Consider the following 20,978-nt stretch of genomic DNA (forward strand, 5'->3'; position numbering starts at 1 on the left):
TGGCAGCAGGAGCTCTCCTACGGCTCCAGCAGCAGAGACTGCGCAGTCATGTCAGTCTGCAGCCTTTTCAGACTTCTGGTGGGTGCCAGTAATAAACTGTTTGCTTTTCTGTTTGCAATTTCTGTTCCCTGCTCATGGCTACGCGACAGTACCTGTATAACCACACGCTTTCGTAGGAGTTTTACTGGCACCCATACTTCAGTGTTGATTATCATGAAATTTTGTCTTCTCCCGTCTCTGTGCAGATGTGATTGCTGAGTCATCTTTGTACAAATGTGTCCTTAAACCTTTAAAAGAAGCCATCAATTCTTACTTGAAAGAAATCCACAACAAAGATGGATCTTTACAGCAGCTAAAAGAGAACCAACTTGTGATACAAAACACAACTACCACTGACCTCGGTGTCACAACCAGTGTGCCTGAAACTGTTGTGCTGGAAAAGATCCTTCACAAGTTCACAACCATGCACAAGGCCTACTCCCCAGAAAAGAAGATTGCCATCTTGCTGAAGTCCTGCAAACTCATCTATGACTCCATGGCTCAGGGAAACCCAGGTAACAGCACTCCTGAAATGGTATTCCACACTGGTCCTTTGCCAGGTACCGCAGGAACAGGGTTTATGTTACAGTCAAGGTGGTAATATCCAGATTGGATGTATCTGTGATGCTCGGTGTGTTTGGTATCAGCTCTTCACAGGTTGTGTTCAGATTGGGCTGGTTAGTTTCTGTGAAGTTCTCTGCACTAATAGCAGATACAAGGTGTTTCTTGGTTAACTTTAAGCTCCATAACTCCAGGAATCAGATAATGTCTGTGTGTACTTTATGGGTAATATCCATCTAGCACAAGCCTTCATGCAGCTCTCAATAAATCCCCAGAGCTCTGTCCCAGCTCGTAGCAGTTTAATGGTAACCTCTAGGCATGGGTCTTTGGGAAGGCTCTCTTGATTTGGCCTGTAGAAAGCTTTGCCTAAATTGAAGAAGAGATGCAGAATACAGGTACTGTTTGTTATTAATTCCTGATAGTCCGGTAAACTCCAAGAGCCACTACTAAGCTTCTGTGGCGTGAGGAAGTCCGTACTCCAAGTATAAGTATAACTTGGGCCTCAGGCCAACCACTAAATGCACATTAAGCCCTTGGCCTGCAGACAGGATGCATTTTTGCAGATAGACCAAAAAACCCTTCCTCCAGGAGCCCGCCTTACCCCTTTAAGAGCTTTCTTTGTGTACTGGGGAGCTGACAACGAGCCATGCATAATTTGGAGAGTAGCTAGATACTCATTTGTGATGACCTGCAGTTTTTCAAGAAGCTACCATCTCCAAAGGTTCTGCTCTGCTTTGTTCTGTACCGACAACAGCCATGGGGCGTTCACGCAGGAATTGTCCCTTGAGCTTCATCTTGGGGTCCTCCCTTGGACAGCATACAGCAAAGTTCAGCAACTGATCTAGACACATTAACAGCAGAGCAGGAAGCCACACCGGGGCTGAGCGTAAGCTGCAGGGCAGATAGGACCTTTGACTGCCTTCACCTCATATGGGAAGCTTTGGGTGCATGTAGGGCAATTTGCTGTAACTTTCTAAAAACAGCTGTGTTACTTCAAGTCTGAGAGAATATCTGATGTAGATCAAAGACTCAAACACCTCATTAAAACCCACATAGGAGACACAGTCTCCTTCCGATGGTGGTGGCACATTATGTATCTGTCATGCCTCAGCTGGCTCAGGGTTGGAATTTCTCTGTTGCAGGAAATGCTGTTGTGTCATTTTATGCAACAGAAATTATGGGTCAGAGAAACAATCCAAAAAACCCGAAATGTTTAAAAAGATTGGCATTCATGAAATCAGATGATTTCATTGTGGTTTGCTCTGCTAACTGAAGCACTTCATTTCAGCCATCTCAAACTGTTTTTTCATGTTGAGTGCTGCTACAAGTGGGATGGGGCTCAAAAGCCGAATTCTGCCCTGTGCATCCAGTTCCCTGTCCAGTAAACATGACCAATGTTGCACATCAGGGTCTAGTCAGAATAAAACTGTCCTGGCTTTAGGGAAATGTACCCCTGTGAATTTAGTCCCCGAGAATAGAGAAATGCTATAGTCTAAGTCACGGCAGAGACTGCACTCAGAGACAAATTCAGTGAGACATCCCGTAGATACGGTTAGAAATGAAATGTGTGAAACCTTCTCACCAGAATGAACTGACCCCAGATCACCAGTATTACTTTGATTTTCCACCTGGCAAAGACAAACTGTTCAGCACACTGAAATATTTTTCTGACGGAAGATTCCCAGCCGGTGCTGTGCAGAAAAAGTATGCTGTGGGTTGCTCAGACCAGATGTCATTGGGTAGGAACTCTTTCTGCTCTCTGCCCACCTCGAAAGCAGCCACCCAGGGCCCTGTTGCTTTCAGGCAGCCCCAGGGCAGTGCACTGCTCTTAGCTCCGGAAGAGCAGAGGCCATGCTCTGTTTCCTGTGCAATTTGTTCTTCTTTTAGTTCCTTTTACTCACCGCTGAATTAGAGAGCTCCCCCCACTTAGAAGGTCCGAGCGTGTGGAACACAAAACTAATCATTCCCTCTGCCACAGGACCAAAATCAGTCTACATCTGTCAGAAAAATTATCTGCTCCATGTCACGATAATTACTTATGTTGTCTGGTTTCATTTGAAATTCGGAAGTTCAGGCCAGGCCTTTATCCACTTTAGGTTGACAGCAGAACAACTGACCTAAGAATATGGTTTTGCATCTCAAAGAAAGCACAAATACCACCAAATCAAACATGTTTGTTTTTTTCAGACCCGCATGAAAACACAAGTTTTTCAGCGTATTGGGACCCATGTACAGCAGCTGAGGTCCAGCCAAGGTGTCCTAATAGGTACTCCAAAACTAGGGGTAGGCTCAGTGAGAAACATCTGCCCTTGCAGTAGTGCCCATCTTTGTACTGTTGCAAGAGTCACAACGTTTTGACGTCAGCCTCAACTGACTCCATGTTTAGCCTGCTGTTTTGAGAGAGGAGGATTTTTCTGCTTTGGTTGTTGGAGTTTTAATAGAAGGTTGCAATTTATATTAGGTAACAAAATCTGTCTGATAAGTTAGCTGTGACAATTTGTCTTAGATACTTAGACTATGGGCTCAATGGGTCAAATTCTCAACTGGTATAAACTAACATTTCTCCCTCAAGTCGTAGGCCATCAGTTTGTGGATCTGATTCATCAGAAGCAATCAGGAAGGCAAGTTCACTGTCATTTTCAAAACACCTTTCTCCTAACAGACCTCTGAGGGCAACTACAAGCTGTAGGTGTACATTGAGGCAGGACTCATCTACAGCTATATCTAGCTGTAGGTGGCCACAGATGGGTATCACATCTAACTTCTCGTTATAGACAACAGGGACATAGTTGATAGAGTTCAGTTGATTCATCTGGTTTAGATGTAGGTGTCTGTTTTAGGGTGAGATGACTCATGGCAAACTCCACTGACGATATTGATTAGTTCATCACTGGCTATAAAAGGAGTTTAGGGGTACTGGTTCAGATGTTCACATATACGGTGTAGGCAGTGGTATTAGTAAGTGTATCCCCCCCAAAGGGACAATTATGATAGCACTGTGGTGTCTCACTGAGCTTTTCCAAGTTCTGTGCAAACTTAAATAACTGTAGCATATGCCTCCAGGAATGCAACCTACAATTTAAAGATGTTTAACCTGCCTGCTAAAAATACTAGGAGTAGTTAGGGAGAATAATATGCATTAAAATAATAGAAGAAGGAGAGTTTGGATCTCCTTTGCAAACTGTCTGGCATCTTTTGCTCTGTGCACTAGAAAAAGTAAGAGCCAGGACTCAGCAGGCACTGTAAGCTTCCAGCAGTCTGGCCGCTCCAACATTTGGAGGGCATGCTCCAGTAACCACAGAGAGAGTTGGCCACGTATCTCATTTATACAGAAGCACTGTAATCATACATAGAAAAAGCTGCCTATTGTTTATCTTCCAGAAATACCTTTCCTCAGACAAAATGTCGAGGGGCATTGTATAGTACGAGTAGAATGTGAATCTCTGCCTTTCACTATATCAAAAGCACAAGTGACACTTGTGGAATGATAATGAGATGCAAATTTGCAACATGTGTGGTGTGCACCGGCAGTGGTAAGACTAGAGCTCCAAGCCCCGTGCTACCTGAGAGCTGCTGCTCTGCAGAAGAGAACTGATGGAAATGAAAAAATAGAGGAGCATGGACATCAGTTTATGAAGAAACACTAGGCGAGACAAACAAACCAAGCTTGGTCCGTGTGTGAGCAGGGAAGATCAGACACAGAAATGCTCTAAGCATGAGTTGGAAGCTTGAAAGATAGGGAAACTATAAGGGGATTCAAAAAGAATGAGGAGAGGAACAATTTTCTTACTGCAACTTTTTTTTAATTTGTGGACTAAGTTTATGAAGTTTCATTGCTGAAGTATCTTAGAACCTCACAGAGAGCTGGATTACAGTTCAAAACCAGTTCTGTACTAGAGTGACGCTGGCTAGGTGACTGGCCCTAAAATGCCCGATTTTATAATTTCCATTGCATAGTTTTGCATGGTTAAGACATAGCTTTCTTTTGGAAGAAGAAGGTAGATAGAATATTTATATTCCACTGTGATCTTTCTATTCCCTAGATTTTAGGATGAAGTTTGTTACCCTCTGTGGAACTGAGCAGCTGGATATGGTTGCCCTGGTGTACTTCTATGTTGCTCTGCAGTTGGCAAAGGCATGGACATGAAGCAGTGAGCCTTCAGTGTGGTAGCCAAGCCTGTGGAAAGGAAACTGGCCTCGGTCAGCATAGTGCCAGTGCTAGAAGTTCTAGCACTGCTAGTCAGAGCAATCCCACTGCATTGCTCACTATCACATCTCACTCCTAAGAAGGAATATAAAGCTACACATAACAGTTTTGCTTTGTTACCTTTAGGAAAATGATATTTCTATTTAATTTACTCTCAATGATGGTTGATGGACTAGAGATTATATCTTTCTTCCGGCTAGTGCAATTGCTACATTTGAACTAAAAAGTCCATTCAAATTTTTCAAGGGGAATGAATTTCCCTGATCTGTAGAGCATATGTTTTTGAAACGGATTCATTCTGTGTGCACATTTTAACTCTCTTAATTCAACTATACCACAAATCAAACCTTTCTGAAGTAGTATGAGACGGACAAGAAACAGTAAAATGCTAGTGAGAGGAAAGATGGTCACAATCTTTTCTTATGATCTTGAACACATCCCAGTTAACCTTTCCGTACATTAGGTTTCCCAGCTATAAACTGAGGCTAAAATTCATATTTCCTGGACAGCTGTTGCTAGACGTCATTCTAGTGGCTATAAAATACTAGAGCAAGATGCAGAGCATCCTCACTGTCTGCTGGTTGTCAGAATACCCATGGAGAGAGAAGAAATACATGAATGTGCTACAACAGGCTGTAATTTCTTTATGGAGGCTTGGGCAGAATTCCAGTTGCTTTAAATCATGTATTTAATTAATACCCATTCCATTCAAGCGCTGCATCCCAGCCATGAGCTGACGTTGTATTTGCTTTGCTATAAACATAATAGGATGGCTTTGTGGCAGAAGAGAAGGCTTATTTTAAGCTCCTTATAGATATTTATGAAATAAATGTTTCCTGATCCTGCAGGAAAGATGGGCAAATAAAGCAAGCAAGTCATACGTGGAGTAGGACAACGCCACCTTGAATGAGCAAGCTCAGTCCCAGTGCCACTGCGAGCACTGGCAGGGTCAGGGCTAGGTTTAACCCCGTCAGCTGCAGGCCTTGCTCTCTGTGAGAGACCCCAGGCCGAGACAGACACACAGGGCTGGGGAATTGGCTCTGACCCAGACTGAAAGTGGAGCTGAGGAGGCAGCAGCCTGGTGAAAGCAGCCCTGCTTGAAGCTTCTGGTCAGATATGAACTGCTGACAGCAGCTATCATCCCCACAGAGCGGCTGAGATATGGGGTACATCAGGGCTGTCCTCACTGCCGGCTGCACATCTCCAAGCTATTCCCTGAGCCTGCTGTGACAGCCAAGGCTGGGAGAGCAAGGAGAGCTTCAGCCCTGCCCTCTCAGGCACCCAGCCCTGGCAGTCAGTGGCAGGAAACCATTGCGACGCCTTCGAGGAGAAGGTGCAATACCTGCCTAGCTGGCCCAAGGCAACACGGGAAGCCCGTGACAACACACGGAGTCAGAGCTCCATCCTGGGTGACCAGCTCTGCTTCTCTCTTGGTGGAGGTGCTTGGTGTTGGTGCTTGGCGTAGGTGCTTCTCACCTACAGCTTCTGCTGACTTCAGCTTTGGCTACAGACATAAGTATTTAAGATTCAGGCTTCATATTCCCACAAGTGGATTAAAATAGAGTCTAGTAATTTATGCAGGTTATAAGCATGCAGCGTATGGGGAAATAGTATTCTTTTTATTACTGAAGTCAAACATCCCTATTTTGAGTTTATTATTATTATTATTATTATATATGTATATAATATATACAATATTATTATTGATTTATTTTAATTAAATTAATTATTAATATTATTATTAATATTAATAATAATAATAATTTTAAAAAACTGTACATCACATGTTTTGTATTTAAGCCTTATAAACCACTGGGACTCCAATAATATTTCTATGAAATCCTGAAGTTGAGAAAGGGTTGCAGTAACAAGGGCTGGTGGGCAGAGCAGCAAAATCAGCTTATAGAAATGAGATAGGGAACAGTGAAAAATAATGGACTCAATGCCTGCTTGTAAACACAACCACTTCTCAGCCAATAAAAAAGAAATAGAGAGATTCTGTAGACGTTCTTGAAAAGTGCTCTCCAACTTCCATTTCAATTAACACTAAAAGTTGGTGGCTGGCAACACCAAATTGTTCAGTTCCAAGTTGCAGTTTCCACTATGCATTGGCTGACAAAAAACTGTTGACTGGTTGTTTATGTCTTTCAGTTATTTACATAATAACAATAACAATAATAAGAAATAATAATAAAAAGCAGCAATTTTTTTTTCCCTAGTAGATAGGAACCCATGTTGTGAACTGGCAAATTCCTTGGATGCCCTAGTAGACACAACATGGATTGGTCACGGAGAAGAAATGGTAGGAAGATAAAATTCTTCTATGGGTTCTGCTCTGAAAATCCCTTGGCTTTCAGGAAATCAGGAGCACCAATTCCATGCCACTTGTCAGTAATTACTACATCAGAAAGAAAAAGTTTTTGAAGCAGGGAAAAGATGAGCCCAACAAACTCTTATGTATTTCATCTTCCTTTATAATATGTCTATACAGAATTAACTCTGTTGGCATTTGATTTACTCAGATCAAAAGAAAAACAGGGCTCTGCTCAGTGCAGTTTTTCTACTGAGCTTTCATGTCCCAGCTGAGCCGTCTGTTTTGCTACACAGTACTAAATAGCTGTAATACCAAGCTGATTCCATTATGTTTATATATATGACAGTAATGAACCGGACCCTTCACTGAGCTGAAGCTTTCACAGAGATATAAGCCAAGGCAACAACAGACTAATAAATGTCCATCCAGATGTTAATGAAACAGTAGAGTCCTTTCATAGTTTGGGTGAAGACCAAGGGCTGTGTTGTTTAACTAAAGACAGCCATAATAGAGCAAATAGAGCCGAAAGCGTTAATCCAGCTTTCATTAGATAAATTGTCTGTGTTGTGGCACGTACATACTTTGTAAGATACAGATTCAATTACAGATCTGAGAATCTCTCATCCTCCAGCACTTTGTTTTAACTGGATCAACTTTCTGTTCACTAGAATATTCTGGGTTTATTTTAAAGCCACACTTTTTTTTTTTAAATCAGGGTCTAAGCTCATGTTTATTTGAGGCTCCAAAAGAATATCTTTCTTTGCCAGTAGAGAATCTGCGTCAGCTATGAATTACAAAAAAAAAGGAAAGCTGGCTCATGGCAAAGATTTGAAATAAGGCAGTAGGAACATTTGAGAAACAGGAATTTGTTCCCCACCATGGAAGGGCATATGCATTATGGGTCAAAAATGGCCAGGGGATAACTTCATCGCAGCTACGTCAAGAGTTGCTTTTATTCTTTGAAATGAGGCAAGGAGTTCTCAAGTGAGACACACCTGGCCAGTTCCAAACTGGTGAAATCAACACCTCAGATGAGTAAAACTGCCCACAGTCAGGGAGATCCTTCAGAATGAAAGCACTCTGAGTTTAGCTTAAGAAGAATTGTCAACCCCGAGTGTTGGGAAGATAGGCCTGTTAAGCAACTTGGTTTTACATGTTGTCCGTGATGGATTTGTGACCTGTTGGCAGAAGATGAAAGCACTATATACATAGTTATGTGAAAGGATCTTTCAAATAAGGGAAGTTCTCTTTGTGTTCTTTGCAGTTTATCTGGTGAAGCTTCTGTTCAGATTTCACTTTAAGTAGTAATTATTTATAATGATAACTATTAACAAGTATGTTTTTTTGTCCTCTGAGATCCCAAAGAGCTTTTATAGATTACACATAAGATCACTTTGTTGACTTTGTTGTTATAAGCCTAGGAAATCTTGAGCCCATGAAGATCTGTTCCTGTAACCCCTTCTGAACATCAGCTCCAAAAACTAGTCTAAGTCAATGTGAAGGGCTCTGTGTTTTCCCAGATAGACACTATGGCTGGAAAGATATTTCCTCTTGGGTCCTAACTCTTGGGAGACTTTAGTTAGTTAGGCACATGTAGGTGAATTTTTGCCTTCTGAAGGAACATAAGTCCTCAGTCCTAAAAACTCCTGTTTCAAATTCTCTTTTTTTACTCTTAGGTCCAACACATAGAGCAAACCTAAGAGAATAAATACTCCTAACGCATGCATACAGCTTTGCTGTCAATATTGCAAACCTGAATTGCACTCTTAATGGCAGTGTCAAATCAGAGGGACAAACTGGCAGGATTCAGCCTTTGAGCTCTTCAAGAATTGTCCCATGTCTGCGATCCATGAAGTTTTTCTTTCTCTAGTTAACTAAAAATGACTAAAATAGAACCCACTAAAAATGTTCCTTTATTATTATCATTATCATTATCATTATCATTATGGGCTTGAAACAAGTTTACCCACTTTTTAAAGTGAGCTAACTTTCTCTTTTTCAGCATTTTTTCTTTGCTGGTACTTTCAATCTTCAACTCTTCAGATAACTTAAACTAAAGTCTATAAAAGACAGTTGGGTGAGAAACTGTCACTGTTGTGCCTTTGTGGTGAGTTTATTGGGACCACTCTGTGTTTCTCTTTGCCCAGGAAAGCCATATGGTGCAGATGACTTCCTCCCTGTGCTCATGTATGTGCTGGCCCGCAGCAACCTGACTGAAGTCCTTCTGAATGTGGAGTACATGATGGAGCTCATGGACCCTGCTCTGCAGCTAGGTGAAGGTAGAGTACAATGTTTGCTCCTTGGATATTCTCTTTGCAAATTATTATTTACCTTACTTTAGTGTTTGTGAAGGTAGGGCAGCAAGGCTCTGGCTGGGTTTTGTGGATAAGCTTTGGCCAAGCTTTCCAATTCCGAGGCTTTAAAATGACTGTTAAACACTTCAACTCTTTTTAGCAGTGCCGTGACCTCAGACACAAACAAGAAAAGCAGGGGCACAGCACAAATGAGATCGGAATTGCTGGATTAGTAACCTAAACAGGGACATCTAGTGTTCCTTGGCTGAAAGGCTGAAAAGTCAAAAGGTCTTTGCCTAAACCTACACTGCTGCAGTCCATTGTGCAACTTTTATTTACTCCTCTGAGAAAAGAGAGCAGCTCTTAAACTGCAGTGTGTTCCTAGGGCCATACATCAGTCTCATTCCCTATATGAGTAGAGTGACCCTTTGACAGTGTTCTCTGGCTGAGTATGACAGCAAGGCAGAGAAAGGAAAGTAGGGTTAGAGAGAAATATTAATTTTGGAGGTGAATAAAGAGCTCTGCTATTGGAGGGGTAAATATTCTAGGGATCTGTGGGCTTTTAGCTTCTCAAATACAGCTTGGGAAGCAAATGTTACTTGCAGTGACAGGATTATACACTCTGAATTAGATAATTTTTCACCAAGTAGCCACTAAAACAATAAAATAGGCTTCATTTTAGAACTTGTTTTGGTAAGTACTGAGGTTGTAGAAAAGAGTCCTGAATGAACAACAGCAGACCAATTTTATTTATATTAAATGAAAGTGTTAGTCTGTAGCTAGGAGCATGTCTACCCAGCATGGTGCAGAGGTGAGCAAAAGTAAGTACTAAGAGAAACAACAGTAGCATATGATTGCATTAGGGAGGGGTTTCTGCATAGGCTGATATTCCTGCTGAACAAAAAAAAAAAGTTAGCAGAAAGAAATGTTAGCCTAAGCACAGCATTTTGCTGACATAACTAAGCTGTTTTTGGTAACTATACTGCCCACAGGTTCTTCATTTCAAAAGGGCACACTACTGAGCTGTTTGCTGAAGTCAGCTGGATCAAGGAGCTCAGTGTATCAAAGGCAAAGCTGGGTGGAAGTTCTTTCAAATCAAAGATGCAAAGCCTATGTGAAATCTGTACTCCAGTTGAAGTGGAAAAAAATCTGTAGGGAAGGTCCAGATCACACTGGCTGAATAACCACTTCAGAAAGGGTACTGGGAATAACTGCAGACACAAGGAAAGGGAAAAAATAGAACGGCTTAATGAAGACAGCTCAGAGATTGCAAATGGAAACTGTCAAAAGTCAACTCGATTTGGGATTTCCAACATTAAATGACAAAAGATTCAGGCACAGAAATAAAAGAAAAAATAAAGGAAAGCAGAAGTGAGGAAACTGTGAAAATAAGTCAGACAAATATATAAAATAATTTAAATCTGGCCTGCAAATTAAGAATTTACTTTGAACAAAATTTAATAATATCAGTGATGTTGACTGGAGAAAAGGCAAGGACAGGAGATGGGGAACGGATTGTGGAAGTGAAGATGCTGAAAAGGGAAAGCAAAATTAATTCTTATTAAAAATAATAATAGTAATAATGAATTCCTCTTGGGGGGGACTGGAAGATCCCGCCTGGACTCTGACCAATGGGAAGCACCAGGTCACCAGTCTGACCATGGGCACCCCTGAGTCTGCCAGAGCAGGAGAAATACTAAAAGAGAGATGAGGAAGGGCAGTAGCTATATGTAAGAAAGGGTAAGTGGCACCTGTGGGCTTGCTAGCCTGTTCTCAGATGTGCTTTATGGGAGATGGTGGGGGAAAGAAAAAAAAAAAAAAGAGCGTGCCGTGTTTTCAGCGTGTGCAGTCCTTATGTACCTGCGGGTTGCTCTTCATTGAGTCCACCCGAGTACGGAAAGACAAGTGACGGTGTCTTTGCCTCTCTTAGGCTGATATTTAATGGTGCTCCAAAAACACTGCTCACCCGAAATGCTGGCAGCCACCGCTTACACAACCGGCTGCGACCTGAGGCTCGCCCAGGCCCGAGCGCTGCCAGCCCCGCGGCGGGCGGGCAGCGGCTTTGGGTGGTGTGGGGGCGCCATCTAGAGGCAGCCGCAGCTCGTACGAAGCACTAAACGCGGAGAAATTGCCTGCTCGCGGGCAAGTTCCAGCTCTCCCCGTGCTGCCGGCAGCCGACGTGAGGGCAGAAGCAGCAGGAGGCTGCAGCGAGGCCTGGCCCGGCATGGGGCTCGCTGGTGCCACACGGGCACCGCCGCGGCCTGACCCCTCGCCCCACTGGGACGGGCGGCCTCGGTCCCACAGGAGGACAGGGAACGCCTCACGCAGCTCTCCGACTGCCTCCTTCCTTTGTTCAGAGGCGACACGGGTCTCTGTCCTCCTGTCAGGGCTCATCTTCGGCCCTGTTGATGAAGCACGTTCTTATCACGGCCCAGCTCCTTCCCTGGCTGCTGCAGTTGGTATTTATCACCCCTTTCAGCCAATACCATGGCAGTCAGGAATTTTTTTGAGGAAAATTGAGGAGCTGCAGGCTTTTAGTGCTCCATCACCTGTTTCTCTGGTTGACCAGGATTTATCCCATTTAACTTTAAAGAACACAGGATTTTTTTTCCGTCAGACATCTGGGTTCCCTGTTAGTCAATAGACATAGAGGGAGTGGAGGGTGACTTGTCCTTGAAGGTCTGAGACCTCCTTCAATGGTTCTGACCCCACAGGGAACCTGGGCTCTAAACATTTCAGTAAGGTAGATGAGGTCAGGGGATGAATGCAGGCCTTGTGCTTTTTCTGCAGAGCACACTGGGATTATTACTATGTCCTTGCATTATGCAGACTGCCCAGGGGCCCACATTACAGACCTACTGCATTGGCCCTGTTGAACGCCTCAGAAAGATGGACATGCCCCAGAGACTAAACCATCTGTGGTCAAAGGTGGCTGGTTGGGTTTGTCTGAGAAAGCTGCTTTTGTAGTAGCTTACCTTTGGTCTGTGGTGCCCCCCCAGGGCATCTACAACCTCAGGAGCCTGGGCAGCTGACATTGCTGCGAAGCAGAAGCAGAACGGGATGGAGGACACAATGATCATTAGGTTTTGTTTCTTGCACTGCCAACAGAACCCCCTGCACTGCCTGCAGGCACAGGCAGTGCAGGCATTAGACAGTGCCTCTGCATGGGCACAGGCAGGCAGGAGGGAAGGGGAAACAAATGGCCCACGCAGGTGTGATGCTCATCCAAGACCTTCTCCTTTTTGCAGGCTCCTATTATTTAACCACCACCTATGGGGCCCTGGAGCACATCAAGAACTATGACAAAATCACCGTAACTCGGCAGCTGAGCATGGAGGTGCAGGACTCCATTCACCGCTGGGAGCGGCGGAGGACACTGAACAAGGCCCGGGCTTCCCGCTCATCAGTGCAGGTAGCTGGCGTGACTTCCCGGGGAAAAGGCCTGGGAGATGAATGTGCTCTATCCGTACTTAATCATTTTAAATATGATAACTATTTAAAGATTAAATCAACACAAATCACTAGTAAAAGAGTACATACTGTGCAAGATTTCCAAATCTTAAACAAGCAAACCTCATTTGAACTACATATTACATACAGAATGCGTATTGAAGTCTTGAAGTACTCGCAACTAAATCATTTTAAATATGGCTGTAAAGTGATTTCATTACTCATTCTCAAGGAATGTCTGTGGGGATCTTCATATGTGGAGAACTGCAATGGGGAGGGCCAGCTTCTCCACGGCCCTTAGGGCCTGGGGAAGTCAGGGGCTAAGCTGAGGAGATGTGAGCAGCATAAAGCTGTGAAAGGACCAGGGCCATCCCAAGCGCTGGTCAGACAAGCAACTTCCAAAACCTGCCTTCTCCTGCTCAGCAGTGGAGCAGACCCAGCACGGGCTGGTTAGCTGAAGAAGTGTTAACTGTCAAGCCCACGCTGTGCGTAGCCCAGTGAAGATGTCCCCATGCACCAATCGTACAGGTGCCTCTGGTCTTCCAGCCATGGTGGGGCTGGAGGCAGGAAAAAGCAGACGGGGTGCCCTGACAGCCCATGTCCTGTGATCAAATTTTCACCCACAAGGAGGCAGCAAAGTCCACGTCTCAGGTTCTGCAAAGCCTGCACAGGGCAAAAGCGAGCATCGGCAACACCGGTGAAAGCCTGTTGAAAGAATCCTGAGTGGGAGACATGGTCCAAATATCTGTGCAGCAGCACGGGGTTTAATATGTTTTTACACTGCAGTCAGAACAGTTCCTGATGATCTCAGAACATATGAATGGTGGATGGGACACATAATTATCCATCCATCCCTAAGTGCTGCTCTGACAATAGCTCATAGCTACATAGCATGGAGCATCATAGCTGGGCAAGCAAATGCCACATTTCCCCCAGAATGTTTCCACAGCTTCCAGCAGCACAAGGGCTGCTTTCTCTTCCTTTGAATGATGGGAAATATCATAGACATACAAGCCTGCCCTGGCAGAGGTAACTAGCTTGCGGGCATGTTCACCATGCCTCCACATGCCCCACCGGCTGCCTTACTCATCATCAGTAATACTTTATAAACACAGTTTGGAAGCCCATAGCCCAAATATTTGGCAAATGTGTAGGATTTAAACAGCCTGAGAGTCCGCAGCTTTCTCACTTCTTCTGGGGAACCTGAGTATTTTCTAACAGAAATGGCTGGGAATTTTTTGAACTTCACAGATACAAATTAAATACACAGGTCCCTCCCTGGCCAAAGGTACTGTAGATTTCTGCTCCTCATAAGTTCAACAGGAGGAAATTCATCCTGGCAGTTGTTACTGCCTGAAACAGGATACAAGTAAATCAGCCTCCTTCAGAAGAAGCACAACAACTTCTACTGTTTCCTTACTCATGAAAGGAAGTTCAGAAGACATTCTCTCAGGGTGCTGCTTAGGTGACGGTGGAATTACAAGGGTCACCACAACACCAATCCTTTCCTGTTTCTGTGAAATGGTGGGTTTTTAGGCCAGGTCTCTGAGGTTTTTGGCTTGTTATCCTGGTCTGTTATTTCTTTGCATCCTGTTTCTTCAGAAGCTGTAGAAAGATGGGAAAAGGAACTGTTGCAAACTGCACATTAAAGATATTCACCAAAATCAGAAAAAAAAAATCTTCATTTATTTTGACCTTTAATCATATATCTTTGTGGGACTAATTATTTGGTTAAGTGCTTGCTAGTTTAAGTCTTAAGTTTAAGATTCAGAGCTTGTTCTTCAGAGGAGAAAAAAAAAAAAGAGGCATTGGAGAATGACTGGAGGATATTTGGGAGCGTTTATGAGTTCTAGGAAGCTAGAGATTTGGGGCTGAGTATTGTCTCCTTTGGTCCTAAAGTCGTGTTAACTACAAGATCTACCCTCATATTGCTCTTCAGGATTTCATCTCCATCGCCTTTCTGGAGATTGGTGCTCAGTCAAGGACACTTGCCTCCCGGAGCGACACCACAGCTGAGCAGCTGAGCCAGCAGTGTGCTGAAAAGTTTGAAGTGTCCCATCCCAAGGACTATGGACTTTTTGTTTATGTTGATGACCAGTGGCTGCAGCTGGACAAAGAAGCCCTCCCTCACCATATCAAAGCCTCACTGCTGAAGAGTGAAACCAAGAAAGATTTCCATTTTATTTATAAACCAATAGACCATAAAAAACCACCAGTTCCAATTGTCAAAGACTCTTACTTCTCCTAAGGGCTGTGCTGCTCTTTTGTTGAGTTTTCTGCCATCCTGGAAGGGCTGGATAGTTTATTTCATGAGAGCCTTTGGTATCTGCAGACCTTAGAAGGTCTCTGGTGCTTGGCCTTCGACACGGGGTAGATACGCTAGTTGTAGATGCTGTCTGAATACAGAGCATTTCTCAGTGAAGTTCATTTGCAGAAACAAAAGGAGCATTCAGGAGAACATTCATGCTGCGGAAAACTTGAAGTATCAAACCTCAGAACCTCCCACTGGCAACCCGTCGTTGTCACAGAACGTAAATGGACAGAGAAGAATGAACCCAGAGGTCTTGTGGAAGAGCGGACATTTACCCCCAAATAAATTATGGCAGGTGTGAACCACCTCCGTGCACAAGGCCTGTGAAAGGTCTGCACGCGCCTCGATGCTGTTTGGAGGTAAGACTGCACCTACGCCTCGTAACGTCTGTTCACCCCGTTTGAATAAACTGAGTCTTGGCTGATGTATTCGGTGGCGTAGGATTGCCACCTGTAGCAGAACTCCATCTCTGTTTTGCCATCTACAACATGTAATTGCCTTTAAAATCCACATTGTTATAGACCATGCAAGAGGATCCTGCACATTCACTAAGAAAATATTTTCCGCCGTCTATTTGTCACTAAAATCAGGTGGCTTAGGCATATTCAGCAATGTGTTTTTTTAAAGATTGAAAGTCTTCACCATAAATTTTACATGTACAGCAGTTTTAATCACATTGGTTGCACAATAGTGTTTGGTTAATTGTGTATTTATTTCCATGTGTGATATGGTGCAATTGTTTTAAAATAAACGTTTGTAAAGAACTTAATAATTCTCCCAGTGTAGCAAACTAGATTAAAATCTCGAAGTCAAAAAGCAAGAATAAAATATTGGTCCCTTTTTACCCAGCTGTTAGTATCTCTAGTGTTTTCATATCTGCAAATCCCACGAGGTTATTACTTTAATAAAATCAGGCAGTTGCAGACGGAACTTGCTAATTCTCCTCTCTACCTCTGCTTTCAGTCATCCGGTCACTGCAAACTTAAATTTCCCTGCAACCTAAATTCCTGCAAAATAAACTGAAGCAGTGCAAAAATTCATTTCATGAACTCTGAAAACAGTTTTTCAGGATTGGATAATGGCAGTGGAAGCCTCAGTTGTGAGACAGATCCTTGTCTTCTGGGTGCCTTCCTTCAGGCAAGACTCCCACCACCAATGCAGGAGACTGGCTTTGTATGCGGGAGGCAAGCAGCCTCCACTGCAGCGAGGCAGACGTGGGATCAGGCCTAGCAAAGCTCTGATGAGAAAGAAGGGAGTGCTTTATCGTGGGCTTGGCTCAAAGCTGCTGTTGTTTCCTCCCATCCAGAAACAGAATTAGAGCAAGCTGGGCCAAGCTGCCTGAGGTCCCTGCCTTACGCCTGAACCTCCAAAGGGAAAATGGCATCGCGTGTGGCTGACCATGTGCTCGGGCTCTGGGGCTGGAAGTGTCCACGTCTACGTGCGCTAGCAGTAGCACGCACTGGCCAAACGTGCACCAAGATGCCAGACCAGCACTGTGCATCTGCCAGCCTGGGCCGCGTGCCCGCGTCACTGGGAAGGAATGACAACCAGGAATGAGGAACAGTGAACAGCAGCAGGCTCGGTTTCCAGGCCACCACATGCAGAACTTGCAGGGTGTTACACCAGCACGGAGCTGATTCTGCACTCAGTTTTCTGGTTATTTCTACTCGTGTGCAGCTGTCAGCACCCCCCGGTGCCTCTGGGCTGCCCACCTGCAGGGGGCTGTTGCTGAACCCCGCGTGCTGCCGTCAGCCTCTGGTGGGGCAGCCTGCTGCTGCCTGGAGCCACTTACAGCCCCCTTTTTTCTTTGCACCCACTCTCCCAAAGGTGACCACCGCTACCTCTCGCCTCCCTTCCCACCCAACCAGGGCTGGGACGAGCTGCCTGACCACCTCCAGCCCCCTTGGTAGAACTCCAAGCCACGTCCCCACCTCACTTCCACCACCTGCCCATGGGTATCGCACCGGGCCGGGTCCACGTGTGGTGGGTCTGGGGGATTCATCCTGCCGCAGAGGTCCTGCACCGAGCAGCAGGCCCCTGGTGTCACAAACAACTGCGCGTTCACCCAGCGAGTGGAACACAAGCTCACAAGGTGAGGTGTGAGCGATAGCATTGACCTAGAGTGAGGTCTGGTTTTCACAGGGCACAGCCAGGTACAAAACCCATGCAAGGATTTGCATGCAAAGCCTGAGGATGTGCAAATCAGCCAAGGCAGAATGAGCTATAGCAAACCATTAATTACGCTGTGCCTTTCTCGCTGTCCTCTGCTACAAGTTATTTAAGTCCTGGGAGCAAAGATGTACACTTCTGCCGAAGAGCTTGGCCTGACCAGGTTATCTTTATACTGCAACATTCACAGTTAATGAGCCTAAAATAATCTGATGGGGATGAGGCTAAAGTAGAAACATGCAAGGAAGGAAGCTAGGACTGATCTGCTGAGGATTTCTGGGGAGCAACTGGACTTTGCACCACACAGGGTCAAGCAACAGAGTTGTGCAGTGAGGAGCTCCGGCACCTGGCGGTGCCCTGGGAAGGCTGAGTCAGCCGCTGGCCCTGGGGCAAGGGGACATCACCGGTTACATGGCTGGCCAGTGGAGCATGAGGGAACCCTGCCAGTGCTAAAATATACCAAAATCTAGTCGCAGAATCAGACCGGGAGGTCACAGCTTTCAAAACGCAAGGAGTGCCAGACGAATTGGTGTGGAGGAAGAAAAAAGAAAAGAGAAAAACCAGGCTTATAAAAAGGCTTTCAAATTGCACATGCAAAACTTTCATTACAGGTGTTACAGCTGCAAAGAGCTGATTTGGTTTGCAAAGGTTTCCATGGATCCTCCCCCCGTTCCCTGAACTCAGGGGCTCAGTCGCTTTAACACGAGTTACTGCCCGGCAGCGAGCTGCCTGGAAGGAACGCCCCTGCGGGGCTCAGAGGGGCTCTCAGAGGCCATGGGGCCCCCCGGCCTGGTTGATCACACTGTGCAAACCACCTGCAAAGACTTTGCTAAGCACACACCCCCGCGGTGGAGAGACCTGTCTCCTCCAGAGCCCTGCCACAGCCGTCCCTTGTCAGGGGACACAAGCTGGGAGATGACCCGAGTGGCGAGATCCTGGAGGACCAGCAGCTCCGGACGGAGATCGCTGCCACCGCTGGGCTCACAGCTCCATGGTGGGAATCGGGCTCTGCTTGCACAGGAGTCAGGCAGAAGTAGCTCGTCTGGACAGACTTGCTGCTGTTTTGGTGACTGCGGGAATGACCCGAGTCCCTATCAGCAGGTCCCTGCCCCGGATGGTGGTTCCTGGGCTCCGGCACCACTTCCAGCTGGTGTCTGATATTTCAGCTGGTGGGGAAAAAAACGTCAAATGTGGGAATGAAATGAGCACTTTTAAACACTCGGTGGGATTTTGTCCATTTGCTTTCAGTCCTCGTGCTGCAGACCAGGTGAAGAGGAAGCCGTGCAGACTGGTGATCTGCGGCTTCCCCTGGTTAGTCAAGATGGTCACACCATGACTCACGCCCTGGCCCTCACATGAGCCATCAGCAGACAAGTGTTTCAGGAGACTTTGACCAAGAAGGATTGTGTAATCTGGCCAAGGCCTCCTCAAACACTCATTTCCACAGGAAGGTTGTGCAACGATCGCCCCTTTATGCACGAGCAAAGGATCCTGGTGTGAGAAAGGAAGAGAGAGACCTGCTGAACCCAGAAACCTCTGTAAAGAAAAAAACAAACAAACATTAAAAGCCCAAGTGGCCACTGTGTGCACAGAGCTGGCCTAAAGCCACTTTGTGCCCAGGGAAACAATCTGTCAATAATTCACTGAATAATTACACTGGCAGGTCATGTATGACCTGAAATACAAGCCATCGAAACCAGAGGCAGTTTTCCTGCTGAATTCAGGAGCTTCGGCCATCAGCACACACCAGCCACCAAGCTGTACTTTGAAACCCAGGACAGACTGCATTTTCATCAGCTCCCGTGGAGATTCAGGCTGGAGGCCTCCAGCCCAAGCCCTGCCGAAAGCGGGGCTCCCCGGGGTGCTCAGGGCCTTGTCCTTTTTGTGCTGCAGGGGTTGGAGGCCCTGGAGGCCGCGCAGCCCCTCAGGGGCCCTGCTCCAGCACTGCCACCACTGCTCTGTGAAAAATGTTCTCCTCAGCTGCTCTGCAGACCCCGACTGCCCCACCAGACCCCTCCTGGGTGGGCGCTGTCACAGCAGGACACAGGCCTGCATGGGAGTGACGTGGTATTTCTGTTGTCCCCTGTCTCTTTTGGGGTATCGCGTCCCTAGGAAGGAGGCAGCATCAGTCAGAACTGCCCGTGTGCCCAGGTGTGGCGTGCTGCTGAGTGAGGAGGTCGCCCTGTGAACACGGGAGGCTCCTCTCCCCTCCCTGCTCCCCCCGGCCTTTTCACGGGGGGCAGAGGCCGCACAGGCACAGCCGTACGGTGCTCACCTTAGGCCGTCCTCCCGAGGGAAGACACGGCGTGGTTTGGGCAAAGCTAAAACACTACTAAGCTGCTGGAATCCATAAAATAAGCCATCATCTCCAACTCCACGTGGACCGCCACTTGCTTTAGCATTAATGGGAAAGTAGGGGCAGTTACACGAGCTCTTGAAAAAACCTGCATCTGTGTAAATCTGCACCACGTCTTAACAGCGTAGAATACACCTGCTGATGCCCTCCAGGGCCTCACCAAGGAAAGGCTGTGACTGCTGTGTGCTTTGGCACAGAACGACTGGGAGAAGGGCCCTGGACTCTGCCTCTAGCATCTAAAAATGAGGAGGGAAGAAAGAGCTGGCTGATGCGGAAGGCACTCTTCCCAGAGCCAGGGCTAAGCACAACCATTCTGCTCGGGAAAAGTTTTTTTTCTGGACAACACAGCTTTAACTTCGGCCTGTTCCGGTTAGTGATGACAACTTGCTGGGAATTCGGCAGTTTTACTTATTTTGCAGAAGCTGTTGCGGCGCGGCGTTCTAGGAATTGCAGCCTGAGCAACCGCGGGCCTGAAGGAGGAGCGAGGGCGTTTGTGCTTGCACAACGCACCACAAGCTGCTCTGCGGGAGAGGGACCTTGCACAAGCCTCAGATCATTCTCTCATCGGGTTCTACCATCATCCCAAAATAAACAACCGGCCACAAAGGTATTAAGCCAGTGTGATGCTATCTGGAGACCTTAAAATAAATGTATTGATCAGTGCAGGTGGAAGTTGTTTGGTTGTTTGTTTTCTGTTCTGCGGCGTCGTTTTCCTGTGTGACTGCAAAGGCAGCGGGTATCTGGGTACAAGCTGGCAATTCAACAGCACCTTAATGCTTTTTGTGGTGTGCAGACAAGAACCTGCTGAGTCTACGAGGCCGCAGCAGGATCTTCAGATTGCCTCTTTCATTTCAGCATATTCCTGAGGGAAGGGGTAGCAATGCCACGGGGGGCAAAGTTTAGAAAGGTGAACGTCTGGAAATCAGTTTTGCAGGAGGAAAATGGAAAGAAAATCCCTCACATCCACATTTTGAGCTTTGCATCCTCACAGCTCCAAGGATCTGCAGGAGATGATACCAAGTGCCTGAGAAGCAGGATGGATTTTCTAGGGTAGAGAACAACTCTAATGCAAAGACGTGTAAAACTGAGCAGGTTTAGTAAAACTGAGCAGGTTTAGTATTTAAACATGGCTCTAAACGAGTCGTTTTTCCTGTTCTTTCAAGGTGACTGGGGACTCTCAGTACACTCTTTTGCGATAGCAGCCAGACGGCCTGAAAGCTGTCCTGTGTGGCCAACCCTTCTTCCTGCTTTCAGGGGAACACCTGCAGCACATTTGG

At 45.9% G+C, this 20,978-nt stretch overlaps 1 protein-coding gene across 1 annotated transcript in view; it reads left to right on the top strand.

The window, feature by feature from the left end:
• The window catches only part of RIN3 (Ras and Rab interactor 3), a 68,198-nt gene extending 52,174 nt beyond the window's left edge, over positions 1-16,024 (top strand). The window contains exons 7-10 of the mRNA XM_066998271.1: positions 246-554; positions 9,269-9,400; positions 12,664-12,827; positions 14,805-16,024. Coding sequence (XP_066854372.1) covers positions 246-554; positions 9,269-9,400; positions 12,664-12,827; positions 14,805-15,113 — 914 coding nt within the window. The 3' untranslated portion in view covers positions 15,114-16,024. The remainder of the gene's footprint in view (positions 1-245; positions 555-9,268; positions 9,401-12,663; positions 12,828-14,804) is intronic.
• The last annotated feature ends 4,954 nt before the right edge of the window (positions 16,025-20,978 follow it).

Source organism: Anser cygnoides, chromosome 5 (genome assembly GCF_040182565.1).
Source record: "Anser cygnoides isolate HZ-2024a breed goose chromosome 5, Taihu_goose_T2T_genome, whole genome shotgun sequence".
Taxonomy (NCBI): Eukaryota; Metazoa; Chordata; class Aves; order Anseriformes; family Anatidae; genus Anser; species Anser cygnoides.